Source organism: Pongo abelii, chromosome 1 (assembly GCF_028885655.2).
Source record: "Pongo abelii isolate AG06213 chromosome 1, NHGRI_mPonAbe1-v2.0_pri, whole genome shotgun sequence".
NCBI lineage: Eukaryota > Metazoa > Chordata > Mammalia > Primates > Hominidae > Pongo > Pongo abelii.
The window spans coordinates 189,082,610-189,101,678 of NC_071985.2; the positions used below are offsets into that span (position 1 = coordinate 189,082,610).

A 19,069-nucleotide genomic window follows, 5' to 3' on the forward strand; every position below is an offset into this window, starting at 1 on the left:
CTGTGGAGTGGCTGTGACAATCCCCTTCTGGCCCACCCTTCCCACTAGGGGCATCAGAAGTGAAGGAAAGGAAAAGGAAGCAGCCTGGTCCAACTCAGCAGCTCTATTTACATAACAGCGTCGCCCACACCCCGTGGGGCCTCTCACGGCTTCTTGGCTTTCTTCACAGAAGATGAGCTGGAGGCCGACTCCCGTCGCTTTCTCTGAGGATACACAGAAGGCATTGAGGTCAGTGACCCCCCAAGGCCTGAGTCAGGCTTAGTGCATGTGCTTCACACGCTCAGGGACAAGGACGCCCACTGGTCAACCCACTCCTAACCTCAGTCTCAGACCCGCACAGAAGTGATGATCATTCCTGCTGCAGGCACTAGAGGGAGAGGAGCCCCTACACCCATGTGCATGTGCTCACTCGCAGGGCCCAGGCATGCCTCCCAGCCTGTCCAGACTCTTACCGAATTGGGCGTGAGGGGTGCGCCCACCACATCAATGATGGTGTCCTTGGGGTCAGGGCCAAGTCCGGGTTCAGTCACTGCTGGCTCAGCAGAGGCCGGGCCTGGGCCTGATGCTGGTGTGGCAGGGCCCCCCAGCACACCAGCCCGGGCCAGTGCCTCATGACGGTGCCGCAGCATCTGCAGCTCATACTCGCAGTTGGCACAGGCCTGCTTGAGCTCGTAGAGCAGCACCAGGTCACTTCGCAGCTCATTGAACATGTGCACCAGCTCCTCCGTAGGTGTCGGGCTCAGCTCTGCAGGCAGGCGGCAGGCAGCACAGGGGCAGAGCCCAGGTGTGGTAGAGGGCCAGCAACGTGAATTCCCCTTCCCCTGCCCAACCTATATCCACAGCCTCAGGTGGGTAAACCCTATGGGGCCCAGTCCCCACACTCACCCACACCAAGCTCCAGCAGCATCTGTTCCAGGGCCTTGATCTTCTTCTGTCCCACAGAGCTTGGCAGCTTCATCTGCAATGAAAGCTGGCAAGCTAAGCCTGTCCCAGCCACAAGAGGCTTAGGATGAAGGGGACAAAAGGCAGAGGGAAAGACGGTGGAAGAGAGATGGTAACAGATGGAGGTTAACTATGGGCCAGAAAAGGAAATAGCCAGGAAGCTGAATATAGTGAAAGCTGCTGTGACCTTAGCCTGGCCACATCATTGAGATCCTGGCAAGGCCACCTCTGTCTGCAGCAATCTCTCCTACCACTCCATCCCCACCTGCCTGCAGCGTTTGGGCCACATGGAGCCCAGAGCAGAGCCCAGGACCCAAACGTGTTAAAGGAGGTGACTCACGTACCCGTTGGCTCCGCAGCGTGACACCTGCAGACTTGAAGTCTGGAAACTTGATGCCTGCAGTCTCAGGAACAGCCTGGGGGAGAAGGCATTATGGAGAGTGTCACAGGGAGAGGGCCCAGGGTTAGTCCTAGCACCCCGTCAGCACTGGGTGCTCTCAGAACCCTCCACTTGGGGTGGGGCCTTATGCCAGGTGACCCTTCCACCCTGAGCTAGGCTGGCGGAACCTCCGCACCGGCTTCTCAGCCTCCTTTTTCTGGGGTAGCTTCTTCTTGGGGGCCTTGCGTTCTGTGCGCCGCTGCTCTGCAGTGGTGTCTGCTGCTGTGATCAGCTTCTGCAGGTCCTGGCTGCGTTTCTCCCGCTCCTTCTTCCGGGCCTCAATCTTGCGCAGCTCCTGTAGCAGGTACTCCTCTTCTGCCACCTGTGAAAGTGAGGGATGCGAAGTGTGTGAGGGCACTTCTAGGAGTGAGGGTAGACACGGAGGTGACGGGGTGCTGGGCTGTCTGTGAGGGAATCTGAGAAGTAATGGATCATGAGGGAGGTGAAGGGCTATGAAAAACAGCGGGGATGGCCCATGAGAAGTAGGAATGGGCTTGGGGCAGTTAATAGGGTATCAGTGGGAGGCAGGGGGACCTGGGAGTGGGAGTTGAGGGGTACAGAGGATGGAGACAATGAGCAAGGGGTTTGGGGCATGGAGGACAGGTATGTGGCCTTGGGCTTACCTGCTCCGGGGTCCGGTTGTAGAGACGCTCAAGCTGTTCCTTCCGCCGTCGTTCGTGCCCAGCATCAAATACTGGTATCTTAAGGTCTGTGCCTGGCACAGCCCGCACGTTGGCAAGCTTAGCACAGATGTGGTAGTACCGCTCCTTCAGGTCTTCCACAGAACGCTTCTGAGGAGCAAGACAGGGTAGAGGAATGAACATTCAGGGGCATGTGGAAGAGATGGCATAAAAGTAGGGCCTGCTAGACCCAGGAGCTGGGCACACATGCAAATGCACAATGGCTCACCTTGAACTGCTGGTGGTCATACCGGTCATGGATAACAACAAAACGCAGGTCAAAGCGGCGGCTGAGGTCAAAGAGGTGGTCAGTTTCTGCCTTAGTCCAAGCATCATCGTGGAGATAAAGCTGGTACTCCTGCTCCGAGTACACAGGCACCTGCACAGTCTACTAGCACAGAGGGACACAGTAGGGGCATGCCCACATCATGTCACGTCCAGCAGGCTCCAGCCCCCAGTGACCACAGCTCCTCCTGTTTGTTGCCAGCCCCTAGGCCTGTGCCCCTGCAGCATGGAGTGAGGAAAGAACTTGTCTGCTTGACTAGAGGTCCTAGCAGGGTTTGGGACTGTAGCCTGCCTCTGATTTACTCCAGGATCAACTTCACTGTCTCCAGCTCCAGAGCCTCAGTCATGGGACACACACTCCTGCCCCCATAGTTAAGGTGAGGGGCCCACATGTAAGTGCTTCTGTGGAGTCCAAAGGTCAACTCTGGAGTAGGACAGATGGCTAATTACCTAGAGAAAGGCCCAGCAGCCCCTAGTCCATACAACTCGTCTGAAGCACTACTGCCACCCAATGGGCACAGTGGGACTTGCCGCTTCCCCAGAGTTTGCCAAGGTCAGGCATCTCTACAGAAGCTGGGCCTGAATCCTACTCCCAACATACGCAGCCCTGCCAATGTCCCTTCCTCCCTTCTTCCACACCCCCAATCCTACAGACCTCCCCCAGAGACAAACAGCACTACCACCGGCTGAGTCTGTCAGAGACCCAAGGAAGGAGTCAATGCTAGACTAGATCAGGGAAGTCTCTCTTCTCAGTTAAAGACCATAACCAGCTCCAAAACTGGTCGCCTTTTGGACATCTCCTACTGGAGGTCCCCCATGCACCTCAAACTTAGCTCAGTACTGAACTCATTGCCCTGTCTCAAACATTATCTTCTCCAGTCCAGATTTCAGTCAATTATCACCATCACCCAACCCAGCTGCTCAAGCCAGAAACCTGGGAGGCATCTCAATTCCTATCTTTCCCCTTGACTCCTCCCCTTCACCAAATCTGTGGCTTTTATGTCCAAAATTTCTGTCTCCATTGCCACTTCTCAGTCCAGCCTACTGACTGTCACGTGCCTGGATCAGAGAAATAGCCTCCCTACTGATCTCTGCCCACATTCAATCCTCTTCCAATCAATTCTCCATCTGCAGCTAAGACGTGATCTCTTTGAACAGTGCTACTTAAAGAACAGTCTGCAAACCAGTGCTGTTTACACTTACCCCTGGTCTATGATGAGAATGGAAACTGAGAGTAGACACTGAAAAACTTACATAACAATTTTACAGCAATTGTATGCTGTTGAATCTAATATGAAGAAACGGACTTGTATTTTGTCTTTATAATTTTATTATCTTTATCAGTCTCTGATGGTTTGGAAATAGAAAAATGTCCTTCACCACAGATGATTTGAGACACACTGTCCTAGTGTTCTAGAATATATATCTTATCATTACCCCCAACTATCCCTTATTAAACTCCTCAGAGGCTCTCCATCTAAGATAAAGCATCTTCTACATAATTCACAAACTCCGGAAGAGCAAGGGTTGTCCAGTTCATCTTGCACCTTTAGGACTCAGCACACTGTATGTATCAGTGTCTACCAAATCAATTAATGAACATGCATATAAATGACCTGGCCTCCTCCTGCAGCCACTGTCCCTCATGAACCCTAAACTGCGGCCAAATGACTAGCAGTTTCTAGAACATAGCAGACTTCCCCCTTGACCTCTGCTCTTGCCTGAAATGCCTTCCACTTCCACATTCCTTCTACCTAGATAACTTTCTCAACCTTTCAAGCTCTCAGGCATCATCTCCTCTGGGAAGTCTCTCTGGTTTCCCAGGTTTGGTTACCTATTTCTCCTATGCATTTTAATTCAGTTTAACTAAAAAACAAACAAACCAACAACTCAGGGCCATGTGCGGTGGCTCACGCCTGTAATCTCAATACTTTGGGAGGCTGAGGTGGGCAGATCGCTTGAGCCCAAGAGTTTGAGACCAGCCTGGGAAACATGGTGAAACTCAGTCTCTAAAAAAAACACAAAAATTAGCCAGGCATGTTGGTACATGCTGGTGGTCCCAGCTACTCGGGAGGCTGAGGTGGGAGGATCACTTGAGCCCTGGAGGTGGAGGATGCAATGAGCTGAGATCACACCACTGCACTTCAGCCTGGCAGACAGAAAGATACCCTGTCTCAAAGAAGGAAAAAAAAAAAAAAACCCTCAGGAACTGTGCAGCCAGTCCTCTCAAGTAGCTCATAGTCAAGTGAGGAAGACATTTTTTCATTCATTCAACAAATATTTACCATGTGGCTGCAATACCTATGCTGGAGACACAGTGCTGCATATGACAGGCAGCGATCTTAGCCTCTCAAAGCTCATACTGCAGCTGAAAAAATAATTTTGGTACCGTGTGGGAAGTTTGATACATAGGGTATAACAAGTGACACTCCAGCCCGGGGACAAAGATTGGTTAGAGAAGAGGTAAATGAGGCTTTTAGGCTCTAAGTCTAGGCTATTCCAGGCTGCAGCAGCTGTGAGGCCATACTGTACAATGACTTAAGTAATGGACTAGGAAACCTAGCCCAATCTAGCTCTGCCTCTCACTGACAGGGTGAGTCTGGGAAGGCCATGCTCTGCTGAGCTACAGAAGAGATAACTCAGCTTGGACTAGGGGGCTGGCATAGGGGATGAAGAATATAGTCAGAAATGTGATTTATTATGTAAAAAGAATCAACAGGACTCAATAAATAGATGTATCACTGGCATCTAGCTCAAATGCCACGTTCTCAGAGAGGCCCTCGCTGACCAACCTAAGGTAGGACTCCCCTACACCTACAAGTTCACTCTTTATCTCATTTCATATCCATTCAAATCCTGGTTTCGTGTTATTGATGGCTCTTATTTGAAAGACTCCAATTTATTTCCTTACATGTTTGTTGTTTGTTTTCCCCTACCTTCTTTGTTCTGTTGTTGATTTAAATACTGTGAGGACTAAGGGAGAAGACTAAGTCAAGGACGATCCCCCAAGTTTCTGGTGTGGGCAACTGGGTGGAAGACGGTGCCATTCACTGAGATGGGGAACAGATTTGGGACTGACAGAGGGAAGATGATGAGTTCTGTTCAGGGTACCTACCTGATGTAAGGTACCTGTGGGGCATTCAGAAAGAGATATTAGTAAATGACTGGATGCGAAGGAACCACTGCTGTGGACTGGTGACTTGTAGAGAGGGTAACTGAAGCCACAGGGTTCATACTAAGAAAGTAGAGAACAAGACGACTAGAGCACCTAGGATACAGCTCTGAGGAACAGCAACATTTGAAAGACCAAGAAAAGCCATGAAAAACCAGAGCAGGTCCGGGAAAGAACAGGATCTCTTGGGCAGAAAAGACCCACAGAGTCCTACTCTGCATGCATTTGCCACGAGGATTGAGTGGGTAATCACAGTTGGGCATGAGCGTGCCCCCAGAACCAACCCTAGGAGAGTGGAGAGCTCGCACAAACGGCTCAAAGTGGGAGGGCAATCTTGGCCTGTGTCCGAATGAAGGTAGCTTACCTTATTAAACCTGGCAAAGGGGTAGTCCTTGCCCTCCTCCGCTGCACGTCGCCAGTGGAAGAACATTGCTCCATCCTTGCGGGCCGGGTTGGTGAATGGCATCCACTTCCAAGGCCGCACCTTCTTGGAGCCCAACTTGGCCTTCACTGTACGGTATCCCTGGCCAGTGTCACTGGGTAGCAGTGGGGGTGCATCCCTGGCAGTGAGGTTTACGGAGATGGGAGGTTAGAGTCAGAAGGTGTGTTAAAGAGCTTTTTGTCCCAGGGAGCTGATCTACCCTACCCTATAGCAAGAAACTCATGTCCTGGAGCAAGAGATTTCAGGTCCTCCTGCATCCTGCTAAGCAAGCAGGAGCCCTTGCTGGGGAGGAGAAAATTGTTAGAGAAAACTAGGAGTTAGGGGCACGGCAGGTGAATCAAGGGCCAAAACCTGGGGGACTTGGGACTCCAATACTTGCTTCTTGTCAGAGTAGAGCAAGGCATAGACTTCCCGGTGCATGCCCTCGGGCCTCTTGAAAGTCAGTGTCTCAGAGGACTTCTTGGATTTTTTCTGAGGAAGGAAACCACATAAAGGAACCACAGCCTAGACCCTTTTCTGAAAATTCTTTAGTCCAGCTCAATCCCTGAACAAACCAGCACCTACAGGGTCAATGACAGGTAAACTGACACACTGTAAAGGCACAGAAACCCACTCCCAGGGACACCACCCTAACCCCAAATCAGAGCAGTCTCCTCCCCATCCCACCAACTCTCAGACTGTTACAATGTCTTGCTCTCTCCCCAACAATATCTTGCAAAAATCACACTTGCCTGGTCCTCCCATCTCTTAGAGGTGTCATACCCTCTTTGTCCCACCATCTCCCACGATGTCCCACCTCCTCCCTCCCATCAAGGATGACACATATTCCCTATCCTGTTATGTCACCCCTTTTATCGCCCAACTCACTGTTAAGTGTAGCACCCATCCCTTGCCCCATCTCTCTTCCGTTGTCACTCCTTCCCATCTTCACTCCCCTACCTTCCCCTAGCCAACGCTTTCAGGTGCCCCTGCTACCTTGTCCGGGTTGATAATGTCCTTCTTGCTGATGGTCCCAGAGGCTGCATCCCCTTCTGGACCCCCGAGTTCTAGAATGTCCCGTACATCCGCGCCCGTAGCCATCGCGCCTGAGAGATGGGGGAGCCACCGGAGGTCAAGGGTCAGTGCCTGAGGAAGGACCGGGCTCAGGTCAGGGGGCGGGGCCAATCCAGACCCAAGCGGAGGTGAAGGGGCGGGCCAAGAGGAGAAGGGTGGTCCAGGTCAGGTCGGGGTTCTGCCTGTGTCCCACCGCTTGGATGTTCCTAACGGCCCCTTCAGCCACCTGGGCCCTTGCACCTCCGCACCTGGGTCCCGCAGCTGCAGCCCCCACTACCACTCCTCCGTCCCCGCAAAGCCGCGGCAGAAACTTCCGGCGGTGCTCATTCGGAACCCGGCCGACAGAAACACTTCCGGTCGGTGTTGTAGGAAACGAAGCCGACTGGCAACCGAGGGTGAAAGCTACTGGCTGTGCTGAGCTTGCCACCCTTTGGTTCTCCCGCGAGTCTGTTTTCATTGGTGCACTGCCTGCTTTCTGGCATTTTCCGTCTACGATGCTCCGTTGCGTCTCAGGCAGTGAAGCGATACCAGAACTTTGTGACTTTGGGAAATCACTTAATTTCTCTGGACCTTTTTCTTCATTTGCAGAATGGAAATTGTAATGGCACCTGTGTAAATGAAATACCAAGAATCCTTGTAAAACATTAGCACGGTGCCTGGGACATTTACTATTTTTTTATTAAATGAGTTAATGATTTGAATTGCCCCCTCTTCATTAAGTGTTAATATGTACTAGGCACTGTGCTAAGCTTGGAGGTGAAGCGATAAACTTTAAATTGTGATAAGCTTGAAGATGAAGAAATAAAGGCAGAGCTTCCTAGGGCGGCTGCCAAAATGGAGTAAGGTGTGGGCCCTCATTTGCACCTCCTCTGATGGAGATATCCTTGGGTTGTGGCCTCGTGGGGCTTTCCTGGAGGCCAGCTTCGTGGCACTTCACTAGTACAGGAGCTAGCTGCACTCTTTGGGCTACGAAGAAGCCCAAAACACAGCCCCAAGCAGGAACCAGCTTAGAAGTATCCCTCAAGGGAATAAACCTGGGGATCTTCCTGGAAAGAGAGAGACAGACAGGAGGTCCTGAGGAAGGGCAGAAGGGACAAGGAAAGCAGCTCCCAGCTTCAGCAGTCTGCAAACCAGCCTGTCAATTTGAAGGACACATAGCCTGGGGGATAGGGTGGGGCTTGTTAAGGCATTAAGAAGGCCAGACCCCAAGTCAAGACCTGCCAAAGATACCAGCAGGGACTAGAGGAGCAGACAGTTTGCACAAGTTAGCTGTAAGTGGTGTAGCCTGTTCTGGCCTGGAGAAGACAAGGGTATACAACAGCTGTAGCCACAAGCCTGACTAGTCCCCAAAACTTTGGAGAACTAGGCCTGGAGGTACAAACCTGTTCCTGGGCCTGATTCCTGGATGGATCCACTGAGCTCCAAACAGTTTCCAGAGGAAGTCACAGTCTTACAGCAGAAATTGTCCACAGGGTAAGGAAATGGTCCTTGGAGCCGGAAGGGGACGGAGCAATTGGCTGCCTGAAACGCTTGACCCTAGTTGTAGTTAACTGTGTAATTATTTGTTTAATATATATCTCTAATAGACTCATTTCTGTGAAGACAGGGATCACAGTACATAAATGAATGTATGTGCCAGGCACTGTTCTAGACTCTGGGCATGCAGTGGGTGAACGAGATACAAATAGCTACTGGTGGAGCTTATATTTAGCGGAGAAGGAGAAACACTAAGGAAATAGACAATAAAATTGATAATGTAAGTTTTGATGGTAACAAGGCTAGGAAGGAAATGAAATAGATCGATGGGATGGAGAACTGCTTTCCATAGTCTGGTCAGGGAAAGTTAGTGGTCTCTCTCTTTTTATAAATGTGTATATACATATAAAAAATTCTGGAAAGGACTAAATGATTCCAGGACTCATTTAGTCAATTCTGGAAAGGACTAAAGGACGAAATGATTCTATCACTTGTTTTTATCTGGCAATTTATATTTTCTATACTTTCTATAATGAATGTGTACCTCTTCTATAATAAAAGGAAGGAATGAAGGGAAGAAGGAAAGGAAGAAGGAAAGACAGGCAGACTGTGTGCTGTGGGAGGTGGACCAGGCCAGAGTTTAGGAGACTAGAGGGCAGTTGTGACTATCTAGGTTAGAGGTGTTGGGAAACTGAACTAAGGTTGTAGCAGTGGCAATGGATTCCAGATGTTTAGAGAAAGATGACCATGTTATCTGCAAATAATGACAAGTTTATCCCCTCCTTTCAATTTATACATCTTATTTCTTTTTCTTTTAGCATTTTTGAGTACCTCCAGTAATTGGTTAAACGGCAGGTGTGGTCGTGGGCATCCTTGTCTTTTTCCAGATCTTAAGGGGAGTGCATTTAAATTTTTTCTGTTAAACATAACATGTGCTCTAGGTTGTTTGTATATACTCTTTCCCAAATTAAGGAACATTCTTCTTCGTTTTCTAAGAGTTATTTATTCCTTAAGGTGATCATCTTTAGCAAAAAAAAAATGCTTTTCATCAATTGATATCAATTGATATATTTATAAGAATTATCTCCTTTAGTCTACTACTGAAGTGTGTTAACAGATTTTGTGATGTTACATTTATGGAATGAAATCCATCTGATCATAAAACATATGTAAAGAAGGTATACTTTTGGGCTTAGCTAGCTAATAGTTTATTTAGGATTTTTAAAAAATCAATTTATAACTGAAATGGGCCTATAATTTTCTTTTCTTTTAACTATCCTGATGTGATTTTGGAATCAGAATTATGCTTGTCTTCTAAAATGAGTCAGGAACCTTCATTCTTTTTCTACCCTTTGAACAATGCGCAACACACACACACATTCACACACACACATACATTTTAGTTTAGTAGAAATGACCCAAAAACCCTCAGGCCTTTTTTTGTTTGGGGGGCAAAGGGAGTCTTTAAGGATTATTTTAAACACTTATTAGTCTATCTCTTCTTGATTTCAATATTAGTAGTTTATATTTTCCTCACAAGAATAGCTAAAAGTGAAAAGACTGACAATACCAAGTGTTGGTGAGGATGTGAAACAACAGAACTCTCATACATTACTGGTGGAAATAAAATTATTGTAACCACATAGAAATATTGACACTATCTACTAAAGTCAAACATCCATATCCTTGATGTCACAGCAGTTCTACTCCTAGGTATATTCCTAAGAGAAATAAGTGCTTATGTTCACAGAAAGACATATACAGAAATGATCATAACACTGTTATTCATAATAGTCCCAAACTGGAAACAATTCAAAAGTCTCTCAAAAGTATAAATAAATTATAGTATAGTCATACAATGGAATACCACAAGCAATGAGAAAGAAAAAAATACTGCTACATGCAAAGATATGAATGCATCTCACTGACAAAATGTTGTATGAAAGAAGAAAGGCACAAATGAATACATAATGTATAATTCCATTCATATGAAGTTCAAAACCAGACAAAACTGATCTATCATGATAGAGATCAAAACAGTGGGAGGGGCACCAAGGGGGAGAAGGCATGAGCCTCTTGGAGTGCTGGGAATGTTCTACATCTTGATCTGGGTGTTGGTATATGGTTACATACATTCCTATGTAAACATCATTGAGCTGGTACATTTAAGAATGTGCCTTTTATTGTATGAAAGTTACACCTCAATAAAAAGGAAGCAAGTACTAAGCATATAGGAAATAATTGATAAATTTGACTATATAAAAGTAAGTTACAACCTAGGGTTAACAAAAGTTAAATCTTAAAATTTAGTGTTTTGTTGACCAAACAACAAGGAGGTCTCTGTGAATAAATTAATACCTTCCGTTACACCTATGTGAATAAAACTCGACAAATAAAACAAAAATCAGGCTAGGTGTGGTGGCTCATGCCTGTAATCCCAATACTTTGGGAGGCCAAGGTGGGTGAATCGCTTGAGCCCAGGAGTTCAAGACCAGTCTAGGCAACATGGTGAAATCTCATTTCCACAAAAAATACAAAAATTAGCTGAGTATGGTGGCGCACACCTGTTGTCCCAGCTACCTGGGAGGCTGAGGTGGGAGGATCACCTCAGCCCAGAAGGTTGAGGCTGCAGTGAGCCGTTACGATGCCATTGAACTCCAGCCTGGGTGACAGAGCAAGATACTGTCTCAAAACAATGACAGCAACAAAACATCAGATCAAATCAGAAATCACTAAACAAACTTAGATGAGCAAATCTGTGCTTATGAATGGTAATAGACCCCAAAGAGGGACTGGAGCAAGACTGACATCTTTCTCTGCCTGTATTTTGAGTAGACTTGCAAATCACATCCCTCAATCAGGGAAGAAGTGAAAAAAAAAAAAACAAGCACTTTGTTCCTGGAGATAAACAAAACAATACAAAAACAGGGCCACACTGAATAGTTCTAAACCCAAAATAAATGAAAGCTTAATTCTTTCCAGTACCTTACTACTGATGCCGTAGCAAAGACAACTTTATTCCCGATTTTTGCAATGCTCATCTCTGACAGAACTCTCATAATTTTGAGGGAGAATTGCTGTTTTTCCACCACGAACAAATTGGTAAGTTTGCTTATCTTTTTTATGTTGTATTTATTATTTGGTTAACCAGTCCTTCTAAAGTCTGGACTTTCTTACAGACTTTTCTTTGCAAGTCATTATTTTGCTTTCCAAACTAAAGTAAGTAAATAAAAATTAAAGTAAGAGATAAAGTGCTGCACCTTGCTCCACCCACCTTGAAGACAAAGTTACAAAAGTTGGTGATCCTCTTTGGATTTGGAGGCATAGGAACAATATTTGATCATGCTCTGACTCATTTACAAGGTAACCTATCAGTTTTGAGAGGGGCCTGGCTCAAGAAGGGGTTCTGTGTGACATCCAGGTCACCGTGCAAGATATGCTGCCATTTGGGACTGATTATTCAACAGACCTAATGATATTGGAAGTATCTGGTGACAAAGATCTCATGTATAGTCTCTGGCAATCCTAATAGCAGAATCACAGCACAGCCACCCAGAGTTCTGAAGGCTATAATCTCACCTATAACCAACTACCGCTGCTTAAAAAGCAGTTTCTCTTACCTGGTGCAGTGGCTCATGCCTATAATCCTAGCACTTTGGGACGCAAAGGCAGGAGGATTGCTTGAGTCCAGGAGTTCAAGACCAGCCTGGCCAATATAGTGAGACCTGTCTTTACTTTAGAAAAAGAAAAATTAGCCAGATGTGGTGGCATGTACCTGTAGTCCCAGCTGCTCAAGAGGCTGAAGCAAGAGAATTACTTGAGCCCAGGAGTTTGAGGTTGCAGTGAACTATGATCACTCCACTGTACTCCAGTCTGGTTAACAGAGCAAGACCCTGTCTCAACAACAACAAACAGGCAGTTTCTGGCTTACAGTTGGGCACTTGTAGAAACTGAATGCCTGACCATGAGACACTAACTGGAACTGCCCAGCATGAACTGAGAATTATCCAATTCACTGAACCATGAAGTTGGGGGTGTAAGTCAACAATCCACTATTAAATGTAAGAGATATGTGTGAGACCTTCCTTCCTTTCCATTATTAATATTTAAAGCTATAAATCTCACTCTAATCACTGCTGTAGCTGTACCTTGCAAATTGTTACATTTTCACTATCATTCTAATTTTCTGTGTGCCTTCTTCTTTGTTTATTTTATTTTTATTTAGAGCAGGGTCTCACTCTGACAGTCCAGGCTGGAGTGCAGAGGCAAGATCATAGCTCACTGCAACCTTGAACTCCTAGGCTCAAGTGATGCTTCCACCTCAGCCTCCTGAGTAGCTAGGACTACAGGTGCACACCATCATGCCAAGCTAATTTTTAAAAAACATTTTTCATAGAGATAAGGTCTCATTATGTTGCTCAGGCTGGTCTCAAACTTCTGCCCTCAAGCAATCCTCCTGCCTCAGCCTCCCAAAGTGCCAGGATTACAGGTATGAGCCACTATACCCAGCCTGATTTCAAGCCTTTTAAATTTAAGGAAACTTGTTTTATGATCCAGCATATGGTTCATTAGTGAATGTACCAAGTGTACTTGAAAAGAATGTGTACCGGCCAGGCACAGTGGCTCACGCCTGTAATCCTAGCACTTTGGGAGGTCAAGGCGGGCAAATCACTTGAGGTTAGGAGTTCAAGACCAGCCTGGCCAACACTGTGAAAACCTGTCTCTACTAAAAATACAAAAATTAGTCAGGTGTGGTGGCACACACCTCTAATCTCAGCTACTCGGGAGGCTGAGGCAGGAGAATCGCTTGAACCCAGGAGGCAGAGGCTGCAGTAAGCCAAGATTGTGCCACTGCACTCCAGCCTGGGCGACAGAGCAAGACTTCGTCTCAAAAAAAAACCAGAATGTGTATCTTGGTATTTTGCAATTGTTTGGTATAGGGTTCTGTAAATGTTAATGAGGTCAAAATGATTGATAATATTATTCATATCATCTATGTCTCTATTGGTTTTTTTTTTTTTTTTTTTTGTCTATTGTTCTATCAGTTGGTGAGGGGGGTTAAAGTCTCCAACTATGATTGTGGAATTGTCTCTCCTTTCCTCTCTCCCTTCCCTCCCTCCCTCCCTCCCTTCCTTCCTTCCTTCTTTCTTTCTTTTTTTTTCTGAGACAGGGTATCTGTCGCCCAGGCTGGAGTGCAGTGGCATGATCTTGGCTCATTGCATCCTCCAACTCCCTGGGCTCAGGTGATCCTCCCACCTCAGCCTCTCGAGTACCTGGGACTACAGGCACGCACCACCACACATGGCTAATTTTTTTTAGATATTGGATTCACCATGTTGCCCAGGCTGATCTCGAACTCCTGGGCTCAAGCGATCCGCCCGCTTTAGTATTTAGTTCTTAGTTATATTTTCTAGGAAGTACAAGTAGCCAAAATTGTTCCAAAAAGAGTTGGAGAACCAGATAGAGCAATAACCATAGAAAAACAAGAATGAGCTACAATTTTGAAAAGTATAAATTTTGAAAAGTATAAATAGGTGAGTATAAAATTATAAATAGGTGAGTTCTATTTGACCTTCAAGTAACAGATTATTGTTAATTCAAGTCAACTTTATTTTATTTATTTATTTTATTTTATTTTATTTGAGATGGAGTCTTGCTTGTTGCCCAGGCTGGAGACCAGTGGCGCGATCTCGGTTCACTGCAACCTCAGGTTCAAGAAATTCTCCTGCCTCAGCCTCCCGAGTAGCTGGGATTATAGATGCCCGCCACCACACCCAGCTAATTTTTGTATTTTTAGTAGAGACGGAGTTTCACCATTTTGGCCAGGCTGGTCTCGAACTCCTGACCTCAAGTGATCTGCCCGCCTCGGCATACCAAGGTGCTGGTACCAGTCCATGGCCTGGGGGTTGGGGACCCCAGCTTTAGAACATATTGGTTAAAATTGTTCTCAACTTATGAAAATAGTGTAATATAAATACCAGAGCCTATCAAGAGAGCCTTTGAAGAATATGTAATTCTCATCTTATGTAAATTATTTAAGAAAGTAAGGGCTGGGCACAGTGGCTCACACATGGATTGCCAGTACTTTAGGAGGCCAAGGCAGGAGAATCACTTGAGGCCAGGGGTTCAAGACCAATCTGGGCAACATGGCAAGACCCTGTCTCTACAAAAAAAAAAAAATGTAAAAATTAGCCGGGCATGGTGATATGCACCTGTAGTCCTAGCTACTCAGAAGGCTGAGGCAGGAGGATCGCCTGAGCCCAGGACATGGACACTGCACTCAAGGGCAACAAAGTAAGACCCTGTCAAAAAAAAAAAAAAAAAAAGAAGAAAAGAATGTAAGAAAAGATGGAATGCCACCCAACACAATTTACTGACTAGTATATACTGAAACCAAAGCCAGACAACAGAAAAAAAAAAAAAGATCTCATTTATGAACAATAAAACAAAAATCCTGAATAAAATGTTAATAAATTAAATCTCGCATGGCTGGGCACAGTGGCTCACACCTGTAAGGCCAGCACTTTGGGAGGAGGGAGGATTGCTTGAGGCCAGGCATTTGAGACCAGCCTGGGCAACATAGCAAGAGCCCACCTCTACAAAACTTTTTTTTAAACTTAGCCTGGTACGATGGCACGCATCTGTAGTCCTAGCTGCTTGGGAGGCTGAAGCAGGAGGATCACTTCAGCCTATGAATTGGAGGCTGCAGTGCACTGTGATTGTGCCACTACACTCAGCCTGGGTGACAGAGCAAGACCCTGTCCCAAAAATCAACAACAACAAATTAAATATAGCAGTGTATTAAAAGAACAATTTAGCCAGGCGCGATGGCTCATTTCTGTAATCCCAGCACTTTGGGGGCCGAGGCAGGTGGATCACTTAAGGTCAGGAATTTGAGACCAGCCTGGCCAACATGGTGAAAACTCATCTCTACTAAAAATAACAAAAATTGGCCGGGCATGGTGGTGTGTGCCTGTAATCGCAGCGACTCAGGAGGCTAAGGTGGAAGAATCACTCAAACCCGGGAGGCAGAGGTTGCAGTGAGCCAAGATTGCACCACTGCACTCCAACCTGGGTGACAAAGCGAGACTCTGTCTAAAAAAAAAAGAACAATTCATCAAGTCTAAGGAGGATTTATCCCAGCTTTGCTAAGATGGCTCAGCATTAGAATATATATACTTATTAATGATGTAAACATAAAAAACCCAATTATCTGAATAAATTAGATGCACATTAATAATATAAAAGAAGAAAAAATCTCCTAGCAAACTAGGGAAAAATGCTTAATTGATACATGTTTTGTTTTTAATAAAACAATGATTAAAAACCTACAGCAAATGCCATAGGTAATGGTGAAACAATAGAAGCTTTCCAACTGGAGTTAGAAGTAAGATGAGAATGTCCTTTACCACTACTGTTCAGAATGGTATCAGATGTTCTCTCTAATTCAAGAAGAGAAAGAAGGCACTAAGAAGCATAAACATTAGAAAAGAAGAGGAAAATTGTGATTATTTGCAGATAACACTATCGCTTATATAGAAAAACCTAAAAAAATCAATTGACAAACCATTAGAACTAATAAGAGGATTCAGCAAGGTGACCGCATACAAGATCAATGTACAAAATCAATAGCTTTCCTATATAACAGCAATAACCAATTAGAAAATGTAATCGAAAGTAAGATCCCATTCACCATAGCAACAAAAACTATTAAGCACCTAAGAATAAACCTGAAAATAGAATTTATTTGAAGCCCTTGGGAATAGTTCAACATTAGGAAACCCAACAATCTAATTAATCACATCGATAAAATAAAATTGAAAACCACAGGCCAGGTGCAGTGGGTCACACCTCTAATCCCAGCACTTTGGGAAGCTGAGGTAGGAGGAGTTCCTGAGCCCAGGAGTTCAAGACCAGCCTGGGCAACATGATGAAAATCCATCTCTACAAAAAATACAAAAATTAGTCAGGCATGGTGGTATACACCTGTAGTCCCAGCTAATTGGGAGGCGGAGATGGGAGGATGACTTGAGCCCAGGAGGCAGAGGCTGCAGTGAGCTGAGATTGTGCCATTATACTCCAGCCTGGGTGACAGAGCCAGGCCCTGTCTCAAAAAAAAAAAAAAAAAAAAAAAAAAAAGAAAACCACACAATTATATTTTACAGCAGTAGTGAAAATTCAAGAACCATTTCTAGTAAAAACACTAAGTAAAACACGAGAAAAAGGACATTTCCTAATCATGATAAAGAGTCTTGTGTGTGTAGTTTTGTTTTCAGACACTAAGAGCAAACGTATTAAGTGGCTAAATATTAAAGGCATTACCATCAAAGACAAAAACAATGCAGGGACCATCACCATCCCTCAAAACTGTTTTGTGTAAAAATGGAACAGAGGATTTGACAAGGGGAATAAAAGCTTCATATAATAGAAACTTTTCCAGGGTTTGCCATGTGTCCTCTCTATAAACAAGACTACTTTGATTTTATGTTCCACATAGGATGGAAATTGAAATTTCACCTTTTACCCAGAGACTGAGGCTGATCAAAAGGGTCTTTCCTCCTTTTCCCTATCAAAGCCATTGCCAAGCACTCACTCACACTGCTTTTGTCCTCTGATTGAAGGGAAGAATGTTTAATTGTCCAAGAAGTCCTAAGACCCAGAGCTGTTTTTGCTTCTGTGGCAGTGGGGTCTGACCCGAGACGGATGCCTGAAATGCAACTAAGAACCTGTGCACATAGGCCAGGCATGGTGGCTCACACCTGTAATCCCAGCACTTTGGAAGGCCGAGGCGGGTGGATGACCTGAGGTTGGGAGTTCGAGACCAGCCTGACCAACATGGAGAAACCTCGTCTCTACTAAAAATACAAAATTAGCTGGGTGTGGTGGCACGCGCCTGTAATCCCAGCTGCTCAGGAGGCTGAGGCACGAGAATTGCTTGAACTCGGGAGGTGGAGGTTGCGGTGAGCCGAGATCACGCCATTGCACTCCAGCCTGGGCAACAAGAACGAAACTCCGTCTTAAAAAAAAAAAAAAATCTGTGGGCACAAACAGTTGCCAAAAAAATGGGGATGAGGTTGTGATAACTTTCTCACGCTCAGAAATTGTAGGCACGTTTTGAAATCCTGTCACTCTTAGCTTGTTCTGTATACTATGAGCTAGGCTTGTTCTTTTTTCTTTTCTTTTACTTTTTGAGAAAGGGTCTAGCTCTGTTGTCCAGGGTGCATGGAGTGGGGCCATCATAGCTCATTGCAATTTTGAATGTTTGGTCTCAAGCAATCCTCCTGCCTCAGCCTCCTGAGCAGCCAGGACTACAGGTGTGCACCACCACACTCAGCTAATTTAATTTTTTTTTTTTTTTTTTTCACAGAAACAGAGTCTCACTATGTTGCCCAGGCCGGTCTCAAACTCCTGGTCTCAAGTGATCCTCCCACCTCAGCCTCTCAAAGTGCTGGGATTACAGGCATGAGCCACCGCACCTGGCCAGCTTATTCTTTAAAAACAAACAAACAAAAGCACTGAGATGGGTTCTAAACAAAGTTGTCTGGGAGTCTTTCTAGCAGGGGGTGACCTGAAGTTACATGTTTTCCTCCCGTCTCTAGGCAAGAGCACACACACCTTATTCTAGAGCGAAAGGCCAGAGTACGCTGGAGAGAATAGGGGAGTTGTTTGTATCCCTCCATATCCCCTCATGGAAACTGAGTAACGGAAACACTTTTTCTCTTTTATAAAATGAAGTGTTACCTGATTCTAGAATGACAAACAAAGCCAATTGAGATCTTTAAAGAAAATTGTTGTGGGGATGAGATTCTAAATAAAAAAAGGAAAAAAGAAGAGTGCCACCAGTTGAGTTCCTTGGAAGCAGACTCTGAAACAGATCAGTGTGGTGGAAGTTTATTAGGGCGTACTCTCAGTATCAACACCTGTGGAGGGAAAGAGAAAAGCATGACTGGGCAAAGGGGGAAGTGTGACAGTGACTGAAGTCCCAATAAGGCCTTACTTGATCCCATGGGTAGACCGACCCTTCAGAATTGTCCCCAGATGGGGTGAGGAGCCCAGGCCCTTATCTTCCCATGTCAACCAGCCATCAGATGTGAGCAATCCTGAGAAGGGGTATTCTTGAGTAAGGTAACTCTATTCAGTGAAACAATTTTAGCTTTCAGCTGCTGGGGAGACAGATCCATGTGGCATAGAACCCACCAAGCAAAGTAACAAGGAAAGAAAAGGAAAAAAAAAGCTGCAAGTGATTGTTTCAACAAACCAGGGGACAAAATATCCCCCCACAAACCTTACAATATGAGCTGGTGCAACCAAACTGCAGAAGGACCTGTGGAGTATCATCAACAGTGAAGGAGGAGGCACAGAGAAGCCAAAGGCTGAATTTAGAAATCACCAGCAAGTACTCACCTGCGAAGGGAAGGAGCCCACTCAGACTGGAGACCTTGGCTGGTGAAACTGAGAACAGTCACAGCTGAAGGCGGCTAGCAGGTTCCGGTTTTCAGGTGAGTACAATGAGAGTGCTGGAAGGCTTGAGGGAAGTGGGGCAGCCTGGGTCCTTGGTGCTCCAGAAAATCTCCAGAGAG

The 19,069-nt window shown here is 45.7% G+C and overlaps 1 protein-coding gene across 6 annotated transcripts; it reads right to left on the minus strand.

Moving 5' to 3' along the window:
• Positions 1 to 88: 88 nt before the first annotated feature.
• Positions 89 to 7,380, minus strand: DMAP1 (DNA methyltransferase 1 associated protein 1). Of its 6 annotated transcripts, none has more exons than XM_002810922.5 (11): positions 7,262 to 7,380; positions 6,936 to 7,085; positions 6,340 to 6,431; positions 5,883 to 6,078; positions 2,291 to 2,449; positions 2,005 to 2,172; positions 1,518 to 1,703; positions 1,287 to 1,358; positions 886 to 958; positions 453 to 745; positions 89 to 203 (listed from the first exon to the last, which is right to left on the minus strand). In XM_002810922.5, exons 2-11 carry the CDS (start codon positions 7,038 to 7,040, stop codon positions 144 to 146), a joined length of 1,404 nt encoding a protein of 467 aa, XP_002810968.1. In that variant the 5' UTR covers positions 7,041 to 7,085; positions 7,262 to 7,380; the 3' UTR covers positions 89 to 143. The 6 variants fall into 6 exon arrangements, with proteins under 6 accessions (XP_002810968.1, XP_003775757.1, XP_009249442.1 ...); XM_003775709.4 differs by having other exon boundaries at positions 6,936 to 7,045; positions 7,262 to 7,351; XM_009251167.3 differs by having other exon boundaries at positions 7,240 to 7,333.
• Positions 7,381 to 19,069: the final 11,689 nt, after the last annotated feature.

What these genes read in the sequence shown, in the direction of transcription:
- DMAP1 (XM_002810922.5), bottom strand. Translation starts at nt 7,040, where the DNA reads ATGGCTACGGGCGCGGATGTACGGGACATTCTAGAACTCGGGGGTCCA. An exon ending in ACAACCGGACCCCGGAGCAG is followed by an intron (nt 1,704 to 2,004) that starts GTAAGCCCAAGG and finishes TCACTTTCACAG; the next exon opens with GTGGCAGAAGAGGAGTACCT. An exon ending in TCACGCTGCGGAGCCAACGG is followed by an intron (nt 959 to 1,286) that starts GTACGTGAGTCA and finishes CTTTCATTGCAG; the next exon opens with ATGAAGCTGCCAAGCTCTGT.